We start from the raw sequence: 15,841 nt of genomic DNA, 5'->3' as shown, positions 1-15,841 counted from the left end.
TAGCTGGTCCCGATCGATTGTATCATATGCGGCTTTGAAGTCGATGAATAGATGATGTGTGGGCACGTTGTATTCGCGGCATTTCTGCAGTACTTGGCGAATGGCGAACACCTGGTCCGTGGTGGAGCGTTCGCCCATAAAACCCGCCTGGTACTGCCCCACGAACTCCCTTGCAGTTGGTGCTAGTCGACGGCATAAAATTTGGGAGAGTACCTTGTAGGCGGCGTTCAGCAATGTGATTGCGCGGTAGTTGCTACAATCCAGCTTATCGCCCTTTTTGCCTTTCTCGTACAACAAAGTTGTACCGAAAGGCTATCATTTCACTCCAAATTCGAACTTTTGATAGAAGTCCCGGAGACCCATAGTGTTATATACCATTCGACTCAGCTTGATGAGTTGAACAAATGTCTGTCTGTCCGTGTGTATGTATGTGTGTATGTGTGTGTGTGTGTGTTTTTTTTTTTATAGAGGGATGAAGGCAAATCTGCATACAGACACCTGAAATTATCACTCAGGGAGTGGGGTTGGCGCGGTTGGCAGAAGGCCAGACCGCCGGACCCACTAAACCCACCCAAGCAACAGAAGGTTACTTGAGTTACCCTCTCTTCTAATGCACAATTCCCCCCGGGACTACCTTTCAGTATTACTTCTGTGGGGGAAAGCAGTACTAAAAGTACTCCTCCCAAAACAACACCTTTCACAGTGCCTCTCTTCGATGTTTTGTCATACGTCTGAGCCCTTTGGCTCCCTTATTGGTGCAAGCACACAAAGCGTGGGCCCTTAAGCCCTTTACTTTTTTTTTCCTTGTGCCATTCAGCAACGCATCTACTTTCCTTTTTATTTTTAGAGCCATTTAGCTCTCAACGTGCTCGCAAGCTACTCAGATAGTCCCCGGCGGCGGATCTACCCTACTCCGACGGGGAGTCCCCGGCGGCGGAAGCTCCCCGATACCGACGACCCGCATTCGTGGATGGCTGTTACATTACCAACACTACACATTCACCTGGTATGCATGTTCATAGATCCGCTCAAGTCCTACGCACATTCTCACTTCAACGGGTGACCGGACGAGTGCCGAGGTCAGGCCAAAGATTCCGGGTGGAGATAGCTTCCGGTTCAGTGGTGCCCCGACGACCCGAAGCAGGTGCATTCACGCGGCACGATCTACTCAACTGGTCCCCGGCGATGGACCTAGCCTACTCCGATTAACCGATTTCCCATGAACTGCGCCTTTCAGCTTCTTGCTTAACCGATGAGCCATTCAGCTCTCATCTTGGTCGCGGACTACTCGGATAGTCCCCGGCGGTGGATCAATCCTACTCCGACAGGAGTTCCCCGACGTCGGAAGCTCCCCGTAACCGACGACCCGTCTCAACGGGTGACCGGGCGAGTGCCGAGGTCAATCCAAAGATTCCGGGTGGAGATAACTTCCAGTTCAATGGTGCCCCGACGACCCGAAGCCGGTACATTCGCACGCCACGGTCTACTCAGCTGATCCCCGGCGGTGGACCTAGCCTACTCCGATAACCGAGTTTCATTTGCCTTGAGCCATTCAGCTCTCACCTTATTCATTGAGCCATTTAGCTCCCGCCTCGGTCGCGATCGCGAACGACTCGGATAGTCCCCGACGGCGGATCTAACCTACTCCGACGAGAAGTTCCCCGAAAGCGGGAGCTCCCCCGAAACCGGCCGTTTCGCCACGTTCTGCGGCTACGCGGTCGCCGCAAGCTGAATACAGTTGCGACGCTGTCGTTCCCATCCATTATCGACATATATATTCACGACTTCCACGACTCATGGTCCGCTATCCGTAACGGCTGCCTGCTGCTGCTCCATGCGCCAACTTCGTTGCAGGATGTCGGCTATCCTGGACGTCGCTCTTGCAACCGCTCTCCACTGTTCTGGGTTCTGGCACATTTTTATGACGATGTTATCGGTGTTGGTGTCCGTTCCGCATGCCCCCAACATCGCACTCCTCTCCGTTTCGAACCGAGGACATGTGAACAGGATGTGTTCAGCCGTTTCTGTCACGTCTGGGCATTGCGGACAGGTGGGAGAAGCCGCGTGACCAAACCTGTGTAGGTACCACTTGAAGCATCCATGGCCTGTTAAGAACTGGGTCAAGCCAAAGTTTAGCTCCCCATGAGGTCTGCTAATCCATGCCGACACACTTGGGACTAAGCGATGGGTCCACCTTCCCTTAGGCGAGTTGTCCCACTCTCTCTGCCATTTGGCTACCGTTGCTGCCTTTATATTCCTTCGAGCGTTATCGGTGCCCCTGAGGGCGTAGCACTCCTCGTCTTCCTCTACCACCAGTTTGATAGTGTGTGTGTGTGTATGTGTGTGCGTGTGTGTGTGCACAAAATGCCATAAAAAACATTAGCCAAATTTTCACATAGAAACTCTTAACCGATTTTCTTGCAACAAGTTGCATCCGACAGAGACTAAAACGCTGTTGATTACTATTGAATTTCATAATAATTGCAAATTGCAAAAAATAGATAATATTAAAATAGTGATGAGACATAGTCACATAGAACAATAATGTGTTATGAAAAATGCCTTGCATCTATGAATTTTATATCCGTGGCTTCCCATTAAGAGTTTCATCGCACTATAAAGATGCTCGTGTTGCACGCATTTAGGCGTAAGTATGCTCTTCGTTCAGTTTCATAGTACTATGAAATTGTCCGAAAGTCAAAATTCGAACATAGGAAATTCGAGAAACTTTTGGCAGCGCCATCTGTCGTCTACTAGTGTAAATTTTCTATCATAACATTAGACGGTGTAACTATTTTGCCTTTCTTGTACATCATCGAGGTGTAAGCGTAAAGGCTACATTTATTACCTTTTTGCGCGAGAAAGGCACCATCACCGCTAGGTGGATTAATCTGGGTTTGTAGATGGGACACACGACACCTTCCATCCACTCCTGCGGCAAAACTTCCTCCTCCCAAATCTTGGTAATGACTCAGTGCAGCGCTCTAGCCAGTGCCTCACCACCGTGTTTAAATAGCTCTCCTGGTAGTTGGTCAACCCCAGGGGCTTTGTTGTTCTTCAGCCGGCCAATCTCCTCCTGGATTTCCTGGAGATCCGGAGCCGGTAGAATTATGTCCTGAGCGCGTTCTCCCAGGTCCATCACCATACCGCCATCTTCGTCTGCCACATCGCCATTCAGGTGCTCTTCGTAGTGCTGCCGCCACCTTTGGATCACCTCACGCTCGTTCGTAAGAAGGTTCCCGTTTATGTCCTTACACATATCAGGCTGTGGCACGTGGCCCTTACGTGAACGGTTTAACTTCTCATAGAACTTTCGTGTGTTATTAGCGCGGTACAGTTGCTCCGTTTTTTCACGGTCTCGATCTTCCTGCTGGCGCTTTTTCCTCCGGAAAATCGAGTTTTGTCTGTTCCGCGCCTGTTTATATCGTGCCTCGTTCGCCCTCGTGCGGTGTTGCAGCAATCTCGCCCATGCTGCATTCTTCTCTTCCACTAACTGCTCACATTCGCCGTCATACCAACCGTTTCTCTGATCCGGGGGCACCGTGACTAGTGCAGCGGTTGCGGTGCTTCCAATAATGGTGGATAGAATATCTCTCCAGCCATCTTCAAGAGACGCTGCGCCTAGCTGCCTAGCCTAGCTTTTAACCTCATCTAGTGTAGGCGACTCAACAGCTTGTCCATCGTCGCTAATATTTATTCTGCTCACCGATGCACCGTCACTTCCACTATTAAACAAAGTATCGAAGTGTTGCTTCCACCTGACAGCCACTTCGGTTTTATCTGTCAGCAAATTACCTTGTTGGTCGTTGCACATGACGGGAGATGGCGCTGACTTTTTCCGCATGCCATTGACAGACTCATAGAACCTTCACATATCGTTCTGTTCCATTTTTTTCCTTGTGCCTCGCTAATCACTTGTTCTTCATATTCGTTCTTCTTCATGCGGTGGGTTTGTTTTTCGGCTGCTCTTGCTTCCTTGTACCGATCTCTATTCGATCGGATACCCGACACCAACATCCGGCTGCTGGCAACTTTCTTCTCGACTGTCACTCTCTGACCTGGATAGCTTCTGTACAGTGTCTACCACTTCTCGTGCTGTTGTGCTCACCGCTCCATGGATCGACTCCCATAGATCGTTGATGTTGTCGCTAACGTTGATTGCACTTATCCGTTCGTCGAGCTTCTGGCGGTACTCAGCCGATACTCCTTCCGCCGACAATTGCTGGATATTGTAACGCATTGTTCGCTGTGATCTTTCGTTCGATGCACAGTTGACAACCGTGATCGAATTTCACTGACAACGAGGTAGTGATCAGAGTCAATGTTCGGACCTCTGAATGTCCGCACATCGATAACATCCGAGAAATGGCGCCCATCCACCAGAACATGGTCTATCTGGTTGCTATTTTTAGTAGTTTCACTATTTGGGTGTCTCCAGATGTGCTTTCGGATATTCTTTCGTGCAAAGTAGGTGCTACTGATGGCCATCCCTCTGGCAGCAGCGAAATTCACTAGCCGTAGGCCGTTGTCATTGGTAGCGGAGTGAATGCTTTCTCTACCAATTAAGGTGCGGAAAAAGTCCTCTGCTCTGCTTTTCCGCCGCCGCTGTGATAGATGCTATACTTGAATGCAGTGTTGGTCGTGGGGTCCACGGCTCGGAATTCACGTTCTCCGGATCTAGGCCATCGGACTTCTTGAATAGCGGCCACGTTCACTCCAACCTTCTGCAGTTCACGAGCCAGAAGGCTCACTCGTCCAGGTTCATTTAGGGTCCTGACATTCCAGGTACCGAGTTTCCAATCAAGGACGTTGCTTGCCAAAAATAACGTTATCTTTTTCTTCTATCTCCATGTTTCGTGGTATTTGAGAGGCTTCAGTAAGCTATCTTACCGGGGTCGCGTTACCTAAATTGCGCTGGTGAGGCTGCCACCTTAGGTATAGCTGACGCGATACAGTATTTCGTTGATCAGCCGCTGGGTACCAGGCAGACGCTGTTTGAGCCGCACCTCCTGGTGAACAGACGCTCGAGGCGTACTTTCTCACTCTATCTGATGTCAGAAGGACAACAGAGCCCAGGCTGCACTACCAACTAAGTACACAACCCTTAGCTGGCGGTCTTTTGTCATCGGACGACCCGTGGAAGCGTGAGATAGGAACTTGTGGGGACTAGAGCTCTGTGTGGCGCTCCTTCCTTGATGTCAACCCACCATTTTGCAGCTCAAGCCCAATATAAAAGAGCGTGAGAGTAAATCGTCGATTTCCCCTCTTGGGAAAAATGTTGCAAAAGGCAGTTTTTTTGAAAACTAAAGCGAAATACAACCAAATGAAGCATACACCGGATATAATTATGTCTTCGCTATTGGATGATGTAGTTTTGAAACAAAAATACTTCCCCAATCTAGCTGGAGACTGCTTTTTCTCCTCAGTGGGTGGTTTTATTACTGGGGGGTGGTACGAGCACGTGGCTGTCTTCCTCGTCAATGACTGGATGACGGTAATTTGAGCCTTAACGGACTTCTTTAAAATCGTACCACTTGTGTATCTTTATCCTCTCCAAAGCGAAGTTTAATAGCAGGCAGGAAAAACTATTACCTTGCCGAAACCCACTGCGCGATTCAAAGGGTCTCGAGAATGCCCCAGAGACTCGAGCTACGCATCCATCGTCGCTTTGATCTACCGTATCAGTTTGTCCTGAAACCCGTGTTCGAGCATTAGTTGCCATAGCTGGTCTCGATTATCATATGCGGCTTTTCTGCACTATCTGGCGTAAGCAAACACCTGGTCCGTGGTGGGGCATTCGCCCATGAAACCCGTCTGGCACTACCCCACGACTGTCTTCCAATTAGTGTTAGTCGACGGCATAACGTTTAGGAGAGTTCCTTGTAGGCGGCGTTTAGCAATGTGATTGCGTGGTAGTTGCTACAATCCAGCTTGTCGTCCATTTGGTTGATGGAACACATAACATAACACCTACCATCCACTAATGCGACAGAGCCTTATCTCTCCAAATGTTGGCTTCGCTCTAGCGAGTGCATTTCCATCGTGTTTGAATAGTTCTCCTGGTAGTTGAGCAACCGGTCGGTCAATTTCCTCCTGTAATTCGTGGAGACCCGGAGTTTGGAAAACGTATGTCATGTGTGCTTTCCGATTCGGCATCAAAGCTATATCGTTATCTGCCACATCGCAATGCAGGTTCTGCTGCTGCCATCGTTGGATCATCTCACACTGACATTCGTTGGTAAAAAGATCCCGTTATTGTCCTCACACATGTCAGGCTGTGGTACGTGGCCCTGATGTGGACGGTTTAACTTCTCATAGAATTTCCGTGCGTTATTAGCGCGGTACATTTTCTCCGTCTCTTCATGCTGGCATTTTTCTTCCGGAAAATGGAGTTTTGTTTGTTCCGCGCTAGTTTGTATCTTACCTCGTTTGCCCTTGTGCGGTGTTGCAGCAATCTCGCCCTAACTGCTAACATTTGCTGCCGTTTCTCTTATCCAGGGGGCACGTTTAGTAGTTCTTGAAAATTGTATCCATACAAAGTTACAAACCCGCCATGTAAAATCAGAAAAAAAAACCGTAGAATCTGCTTCAAAAAATATATTCGGCGTCAATGAAGTTTGGCCTTAAATGAAGGAATCGAGTAAAAACTAAAACTATGGCAAAATGGGTTTTGATACTCAAAGACTGTGCCGTTGCTTTGCATTGACTAAAGCCCTTTTCAGCATTTTTTTTATTATGTGTAGTAAAATATCTTATATTCATATTGGAAAATTAGAAATTTAGTTCAAACACGATCTACACCGGAATCAGTATCTAGGTTTACAAAACTTTGTATCTAGACTTGTTAATTATATGATGCGAAGACGCCTGTAATTTCAACAGTTCCTCCTTGATTAATCGAGTTATTTCTCGTTTTGCCTTTGTTACTGCCAACTCAGAACAGCTCTCGATTGCCAAGTACAGCTTACGTTCTCCTTCGGGAGGATTCTTTCCAGGCGGCACATAAGTACCACGCACCGTAAGGCCGGCTTCCGAGTACTCGGAAATTTGCGCAAGCGCCTCCTGAAATAAGATAAAATTAGTTATGATCGACATATTCTAATTTATGTTTCAAACACTATTTTACCTTCGATGTAACTTTCCATCTCGCTTGTTGTGGGAAATCGTTGATTTCCAGCTCCTCTTCATATTTCCGGAAAACAGCCTCATTGGTTTCCACCGGTGACTCGTCCTCATCCTTGGGTTGGTAGTTGAGTTTGGTGTTGAGCTTCGCCGCCAATTGCTCAGCAACTGTCTTCGCTGTGATAAGTTGTTGTGTAGTTCCACCCTTAAGAATAGCTTCGGCCGCTTGCTGGGTAGCACCTTTAGCTTCGAGTCCAAGATTTTTTTGTAAATTGATGCGTGACGCCAAGCGCTTAGCAAGCTCCAACTTATCCGAATTCGTCGTTGTCGGCACTGGAGTGGCAACGGTTTGCGTTATTACTGGAGCTTCAACCTCCTTGACGATTCGCTTCGTTGCAAACATGCTCTCAATATGCTGATCAATATCCTGTTCCAGGTCATCCTCGTCATCGGAGTCTTGGAGCCCAAGAGCAGCTTTTTGCAGTTTTTTACGTTCGTTAACTGCAGCAGCTTCCTGTTCGTCGAATTTGAATCCCTTTCCACTAAAACCGCCCCCGGTGTGAACTTTCTTGCCTTCGGCTTCCTGTGCCGTTTTGTATGTATCCCATAAGCTCCTCAAATCATCGGGCACTGTGCCACCAGACAGCTCAAGGGCCCTAATAATATCCCCAGAGTAACGGCCCTGTTCATGAGTTAGGAAAGTCCATGCAAATCCTTTATTGCCGGCTCGACCTGTTCTACCACATCTAAAAAAAAACAGGAATAATGAATTATTGCGTCAAACGTTTGAAATATTTGATTTTCTTTCTCGATTTCTTATCTTTGGAATTAATGTAACAAGCAGCCCGTTTGTTTGTTTGCCAACAGAACACATGACTTCAAACATGTCGTGTCACTGGTATTCAAATATAGGAAACCGACGAAGATATTTTGCTTATAGCAAGATTGTCCTCATAGAAAGATCTTGAAGTATCCAATTTACCTGTGCACATAGTCTTCATAGTGATTGGGACAGTCGTAGTTCACAACCAGAATCAGCTGTTTTACATCCAGTCCTCTCGCTGCAACAGATGTAGCGATCAGCAACTTAACTCGACCCTGCTTAAAGTCTATGATAGTTGAATCTCGATCGAACTGATCGATTCCACCGTGTAAGCTCAAGCAAGGATATGAAGCTTTCATTAAATCCTTCAGCAAAATATCGGCATTTTCTTGCTTATCAACGAATACTATAATGCTACCGAGTTCTTGATAAAGTCCAAGTAACTCTAACAGTTTGAAAAACTTTGCATCTTCTTCTAAAACGACGACATGTTGTTCTACATCCTTGCAGACTACCGAACGTCCACCAATTTGAATTTCGATAGGTTTTTTCAATATCCTTCTAGCGAGTGCTTCCATTTGTCGTGGAAAGGTGGCACTGAACATTACCGTTTGCCGATCCGGGCGAACGTTATCGATTATTCGCATAACCTGAGGCTCGAATCCCAAATCGAACATGCGATCCGCTTCATCCAATACAACATATGTCACACGACGCAGATTTGTAACACGCCCAGAATTCGCAGCCAGCATGTCGATCATACGTCCAGGAGTGCAGACGATGATTTCAGCACCGCGTTTGAGTTCAGCGATCTGTTCAGAAATACCGGTTCCACCGTAAACGCAAACTGCCCGCAAGTTCAAAGATTTAGCAAATTTTTTAATATCCTTTCCAATTTGCATACATAACTCCCGCGTTGGTGTCATTATAATTGAAATGGGACCATCACCGTCTTCGAGTGACGGTTGGTCCAAAATGTGACGAAACATGGGAAGAATAAACGCCAGCGTTTTACCACTACCGGTTTTAGCGATGCCAATCAAATCGCGCCCAGACATAATCGCCGGAATGGCCTGGCATTGAATCGGAGTCGGCTTTTCGAAACCTAGTTTGCGCAGTACATCGAACTCTTTTTTCGATACACCGCAATGGGCCCATGTTTTAATTGGTTTTGGACATCCTTTACCTTTGACGGCAATTCCTTCAAGTTCGGTTTTATAAACGCCGACTTCTGCTTGCGTCATCTTGGCAATTTCAGGAACTTCTACGTAGAATGCTTTCCTGAACGGCATGTAGTTTATACCGGTATGATCAATTTTGGCGAGCTCTTTCTTTTGTTTGTTGGCCAGGTTTGCAGCCGTATCTTTTATATCTTCTTGTTCCTCCTCCGAAGAATACTCTAATCCATCCTGGTTCTGCTCAATTAGTTCACCTTTCTTGGCGGCTTCAGTGTTCTTTTTGGCTACACCAGTGATGATAGTTACACCTGAACTAGAGGCTGCTTTTCCATCCGACTTTGGAGCGGAATTAGGCAACTTATTCACTTTTCTCACCTCTTCATTTACTTCTTTCATGAATGCATCCAATGGATCAACATCGTCCTCCTCATCATTATCTTTATTAGCCTTGTCTTTAATATCGTCTTCATCATCTTCTTCGTCATCCTCTAAACTCCATTTCTTCGGAATGTTTACTCCCGTTAGAACAGTTGGCTTCTTAATTTCAATTTCCTTTCTTTTTCTCTCAGCTCGCCAGCGTTCGATTCGCTCTCTTCGTTTAACCATTTCCTGCTCTAGCCTACGCTGTTCCTCCTCTTTATCCATAGGGACAGAGAGATCAAATGTTTCTTCCTTTTCCTTGGGCTCTTCTTTAACGGGCTTCTTGATTTCCTTTTCAACATATCCGGGCGGTTTTTGATCAAACTTGGACTGACGGAAGCCACCGCTATTGTTTGCACTACTGCTACTAACACTTTGAGCGCTGAAAAAGTAATAGTTTATAGTTATTGGAAATAATTCTTAGGTGAGGAAGCAACCATGTTTAATGGGAATCACAAACTATAGTTACTATATGTAGTACATAACATATTAGTGAATACAGAAATATATTCTTATAACAGAAGAATGGAATTAAATGAACGGAAATTTTATATTTTGTAGTTATAATTTGAATAGATAAAACTTGTAAGTGCAGACATTACTGCAATCTTTTCAATCAATATTTAAATTTAGAAACATGCTGTTTAAAACTATGATCAAACGACTTCCAATAAGGTAGCCCTTTTGCAGTAAAGCCTATCATTGTGGTCTGAAAGGACTAGCAACGAAGACTCTATAATGCTTGTAATCGCATATGTTGATTGTGCCTAGAATTTTGGTCTGGTTGACAATCGTGGATCCATATAAAATATTGGAACCAACTACAACTTTTTTTTAGACCGGATAAAATGTAAACTAGAGCCTCACAGGTACGTTTTTACAGTTTTTTCATGGGAAACTTGTCAAAACGTATGCAAACGTATCCATTGTGCGGAGCTCTCAATGCTCGTAAAATTAATAAATACTATAATTATTATAAACAACTTACTATTTTGTAGCTTGCTCCCTTAATTTTTCCCGTTCCTTCTCACGTTCTCGTTTCCTTTCAGCTTCCTTGAAGCGCTCTTTCTCCAGTTCTTTCTCCCTTTCGCGATCCCGTTGCTCCCGTTCACGATCTCTTTCTCGGTCGCGCCTTCCAAAATCCTTAAACCGGAATGATGTTTTGGTACGTTCACGATCTCGCTCGCGACTCCGGGAGCGCCTTTTCTTCCTGTCCAGCGGCGAGTGAGACCTGCTCCGAGAGCGCCGTCTGTCCTTGCTGCAAAATAGATTTTCATTACATACTTTGTAAACAGAAAAACATAACCTCATATCGGAGTAATGATTTTCTTCATTTTACTTACCCATTTTCGCCTGGCCTCGTCATGGACGTAAAGGCGAACACTATTAGCAAGTAAATATAAACGAATTTATAAGAAATTTCACCTGTAGATCACTGCAAATCACGAAAAAAACAGGAGATTTTCAGCTTTTCCAAAAATCGAACAGTTTGAACAGTTTAGACACTTTTTGACAACTGTCAGCATCAGCACTAGGAATGGGCGATACCGATACGATATATCGGGAATCGATATTTTCGCTCCGATTAATCGATATTTCGTATCGATTTTTTAAGTTCGATATTTGACTGTATCGATTTTTTCTAGCGGATATCGGATTTCGATTTTTTGAATTAAAAAATATAGCACATTAGGCACAATCTGTTAAAAACTGCGAAACAGCGAAACTTTGATGTGCGATTCGATGACCTGAAATGAAAAAACTAAACTATCCCTGTTTTTTTTTTTTTTGCTCGTGCTTTTAATTTTTCGGGCGTATCGATATATCGGAATATCGATGTTTCAACGCCGATATTTTTCAGCATCGATTTTTTGACAATAAAAACATCGATTCGGCAGTATCGATATTTTTCCGAAAAACGCCCATTCCTAGCACCCACACACTCAACACACTCCGAAAACAAGGGTTTCAACTTTTGCACCGCTACTTTTTACACCTAACTACACCGTATAGGATTTGAAGCATTTGAACCAGGGGTATAGCAAAAGTCAAAATCACCGTATCAAACATGAAATACATACCTAGATATGTTTACTCTTTTATTCGTTGACTTACACAGATTTATAACTTAAAAATGATTTATTCCTCTGAATCGTGTAGTGTAGAATTGCGTGCACGCCAAAAAAACGAGTCATTTACAGGAGTTAACCCAGTTGAAACTCATGGAAAAAGGTCAACTGAATTAAGCGTGCACAAACCGAAAATGTCAGAATGCCCAAAACTGTCAGAATTTCCAAAAGTGTCAAATTCATGTTTACTACGGTGCATCTGTATGAGGTTGACAGCTGCGCTATATCCCTGATTTGAACACTGAAAATCCAGCATTTTACGTGCGGTAATGGTTGCCACAATTTAACTCACTTTTTGGTAGGATGCATTCGATTTGACGTTTGGCTTGTGTCGTATGACACCGCAGCGATCATCATCATCATGAATTCATCATTATGATGATGAAAACTTATCGTTTTTGTGTCATACGACACAAGCCAAACTTCAAACTGTTTCCACCCTACCAAAAACTGAGTTGGATTGTGGCGGCCATTAGCGTTCGTAAAATGCTGGATAGTCTTGTAGTAAAAATAACTGCATGAGCGTTTTTAAATCAACTATTTCAAAAATAGTAAAAATAACTACAGCGATTGTCAAGACAACTGCACTGTCAATAGTAAAACTAACCACTTCATTTCAGACGGCGTTCATTTTTAGCTTGTGAAATGTGTGCCTCGGATAGAGGTTTGAAATATCTTTTTGGTATAAAGTGAGATCTTATTTGTAAATAACTCATAACAAATAATGGAAACTAATCCTGGTAAGTTGATTGTCTAAGGCATACCATGCAAGATTTTAAATATATATATATATTTTCTAATGTTTCAGAATTTAAACATTCGGCAGCATGCGCCTTCAACCAAACCAACAGAATGGGTTCTCATCCAAAATTACGACGTGCAATTAATGGAAGGATAAGGGCTGCTGGCTCGGAATATCTTCCTCATCTAATTCCTACTCGGCTAGGATTATCTCCTATATCTTTTCCCCTCGGAATACCTCCCCGACTAGAAGGCCAAATTCACCGTAGGCGAAGATGTAATTGTTCGTATTTGTTTCATCGTAACATCCTTAACCACTAGTATTATTAAATAGTATGTAATATATTCGGAAATAATATGAAAATGAACAATAAAATAATTACTCTGGGTTACACAAAATTGTGAATTTCCTATACTGCTTTATCGTTCTAAAATGGGCATGGTAATATTTACTACAATGTTTACAGCTGCACATAGTATTTTTAACAACAAATGTAGTTAAATTCGGCGTTAAATGTCAAAAAATACGGCATAGTAAAATCAACTGCAGACATAGTTGATTCAAGTGCAAACTGTAGTCTGCACAAATCAAGTGGTAAAATGTTTTTAATTTAACCCTCGATTCGGTTGATATTACCATGCCGCTCCTTTCAGTGAAGGCACTTATATAAATCTCGGGTACTTATTCAAAAGGACGTATGTGATTTTGTAACCAAAGATTCAAACGTCGATTTGTCCAATCTGATAGTACTCCCACGCAAACCATCACCACAGACAGGTAGGAGAAGCCTTCGGCTACCTGTTGGTGGTGTTGGTTTGCGTGGGAGTGCCATCAGATTGGACAAATCGACGTTTAAATCTTTGTTAACAAAATCACATATGTCCTTTTGAATAAGTACCCGAGAAATATTAAAGCCCCAAACGCAATACAACGAAACGGCGACGGAAACGGAAAATTTGACAGTTAGCTCATATATTTTCTGTCAAATTTGCCGTTTCCGTCGCCGTTCCATTATATTGCGTTTGGGGCTTAATGGCCCTGGCGGCAGCGCGAAAACAAAATGGGGGCTGTGGGTGATGCTTTTTTATTTCACCCGGCAAGGACGTCAATTTTAAAATGCTTTTTATTATAATAACTATCCAGCTTTTTACGCAGGCCAAGCCATAAATTTTGAATCACCCCTATCTGACGTTTAAGGTGTCCACTATAATTTTTATAATTTGATCAAAGTATGCTTTGTTATGTTGAACAATGTTGATTGCACATGGAAACGATGGAAACGTCAACATGTTTATCTAACATTTTTAAAAACGATTTCACTAGTTTAGCTTTTCTGAAAATTTTCTATTTTTCAGGCAATTCAAGAGCTGCTGTCGGTTGAGCGTGTTATTCAACACGCCTAGAGGGAACGAGACCATTGATTATATATGCAAGGATAAGAAAATTATAGGTTTTTGAGGTGCTCTGGCGGGCAATTGAGGTGCGCTCGAAATATCGTAATGTGGTTTCCACCTGCGGCTTATCCAGCAAAAAGTTGTTTCAGCTTCACCTTACTAGACTGATAATTTTCCTTACCATCAGCCTTTTCCTGTCGATTGTGATGAGAGCACGGTGAATCGATCTACCAACAGATCTACCATTGACGAATACATAGACGGAGGGGTGGCCATTTTTCCGGGCACCACTATATACCCCTGGGGAGTGACGGATTACAATTATTACAATCACTCGACCATTGAGAAGCCCCTCAATTCGAACCACGTCAGTTTGACAACAGTTGTCATTTTCATTTTTGTTTATGTTTTTGTTATGTTTTTCTGTTTTTCCCTCGCGTGCCGCACATCAACAACTTTTTCGGTTGTTCTTTAAACGAGGTCGTCTACTGATCCGCCAGCAGCGGATAAAGAAATGAAGTAACTCATCCTCGTCCGGTCAGCAGTACGGGTCCGACTTGGACACGCTGGACGTAACGAACATGTACCCGCAAAACTTATTGACGATTCCGGCGCACCATCATTTTGAAAGGCAAATTTCCGAACCGATCATTCCAACATCGCCGGCCGTATCGTCTCCACCGGAAGCGCGATCAGTTCCCGCAGATCGTTCACACGGTGGACATCATCTCACCGTATCTCAGCAACCATATCTTGCAAGAACAACACTCCAACCCATTGTTGCCAAGGCGTTTCAGGCTATTTCGTCATACCCACCACTCAAAGCTCAACTCCGTTGACCCTGGTCAGCAGTCCTCCTCTCTGAAAACCGATTCGGACGATGAACCGTCGACACCCGTACCCCCAATTCTACAAATCCGACAAATCCACCTGAAAACCGATCGCACATCGAGTCCAACGGTTGTTCTCGTTTCCTATATGGAATCGCTCCAACAGCAGCACCAGCACCATTTATCGGGAAGTGCGGTTGCCAGTACAAGCACCTATCACAACGATCATCACGACCAGCACCACCAGCTCCACCGCCGCAGCGCTACTTGCCGACCTGAGTTCATCAACGCCGAGTTCAATTCGCATAAAAGGCGACGAATTGTCGCGGTCTGCTTCATCTCCTTTGGTAAGTGTTAACATTTCCTGAATCAAAATTTACCTTTGTTTTGTACTTAAATGCCAGTATTTACAGTGAATTGATCTATCTTCTCATACAGATGAGCAGCCGATCGAAGGAAATACACGGCCTGGACAGCCAACGGTCTAGCCACTGTCCGGTGGTACGGGAGGGTCCCGCGCTGGGTTGCAATTTCTACTGGAACACAAGGAGGATACTGCGACGGAAAACCAAGTACCACTGTCACGAGTGCCACACGAACTTGTGCATTGCGCCCTGCTTCCAGGAGTATCACGAACGCCAATCGGCGGAGAACCCTGCCCCCACCAGCAACGACAGCGGAAGCGCCTGTGTGTATGGTGTAGGTGGATTGTACGCAAAAGTGGATCTCCGATTTGTTGAGCACCTTTACTTTTGCGGAATTGTGTCATTCTCTTTGTTGTTTTTGATGGGTAAGAAATCACTCCCCCGATCACGCTGTTGATTTTCATAAGTTTTACCTTATGAGACACTATGAATTCATTTTATTTTGATTTCATAAGGTTCCAATAGAAAACATCAGACTGCCTTATGAAATTCATAACTATTTCTTATGCAAAATAATCATAAGGCATTGTTATGAATCGACCTTGTTCATTCGAACGTTCATTCTGAAAGTTGTCAAACAAAAATTGCTCGCAGCGCCATTATCTTTTTGCAAAATGTTTGCCCAGTACGTGTTTACAACTTCTATGAAATAATTTCGATTCTAATCTAAGTATTAATCATACAATGTTCGTTCCAGGCCTAATTCAATCAAGCGCACAACATAAAGAAATAGAATCTACAGTAAAAGCCGAGGTAAAAGCCAAAAGCACCGTTCTCC

The 15,841-nt window shown here is 44.3% G+C and overlaps 1 protein-coding gene across 1 annotated transcript; it reads right to left on the bottom strand.

Annotated features, from left to right (window-relative positions):
- Positions 1 to 6,696: 6,696 nt before the first annotated feature.
- LOC134223785 (probable ATP-dependent RNA helicase DDX46) lies at positions 6,697 to 11,068 on the bottom strand. The gene is made up of 5 exons (XM_062702981.1): positions 10,887 to 11,068; positions 10,532 to 10,801; positions 8,105 to 9,925; positions 7,127 to 7,868; positions 6,697 to 7,062 (listed from the first exon to the last, which is right to left on the bottom strand). The coding sequence occupies exons 1-5, from the start codon at positions 10,907 to 10,909 to the stop codon at positions 6,820 to 6,822; spliced, it is 3,099 nt and encodes a 1,032-aa protein (XP_062558965.1). The 5' UTR covers positions 10,910 to 11,068; the 3' UTR covers positions 6,697 to 6,819.
- Positions 11,069 to 15,841: the final 4,773 nt, after the last annotated feature.

Source organism: Armigeres subalbatus, chromosome 3 (genome assembly GCF_024139115.2).
Source record: "Armigeres subalbatus isolate Guangzhou_Male chromosome 3, GZ_Asu_2, whole genome shotgun sequence".
NCBI classification, from domain to species: Eukaryota; Metazoa; Arthropoda; class Insecta; order Diptera; family Culicidae; genus Armigeres; species Armigeres subalbatus.
The sequence above is the reverse complement of the archived record's forward strand: the minus strand, read 5'-3'. Positions and strand labels throughout refer to the sequence as shown.

Excerpts from the sequence above, each read along its gene's own strand:
- LOC134223785 (XM_062702981.1), bottom strand. The coding sequence starts at position 10,909 with ATGACGAGGCCAGGCGAAAATGG. Across the intron at positions 9,926-10,531 it reads AGGGAGCAAGCTACAAAATA|CGCTCAAAGTGTTAGTAGCA; the intron begins GTAAGTTGTTTA and ends TTACTTTTTCAG. Across the intron at positions 7,063-7,126 it reads GATGGAAAGTTACATCGAAG|GAGGCGCTTGCGCAAATTTC; the intron begins GTAAAATAGTGT and ends ATCTTATTTCAG.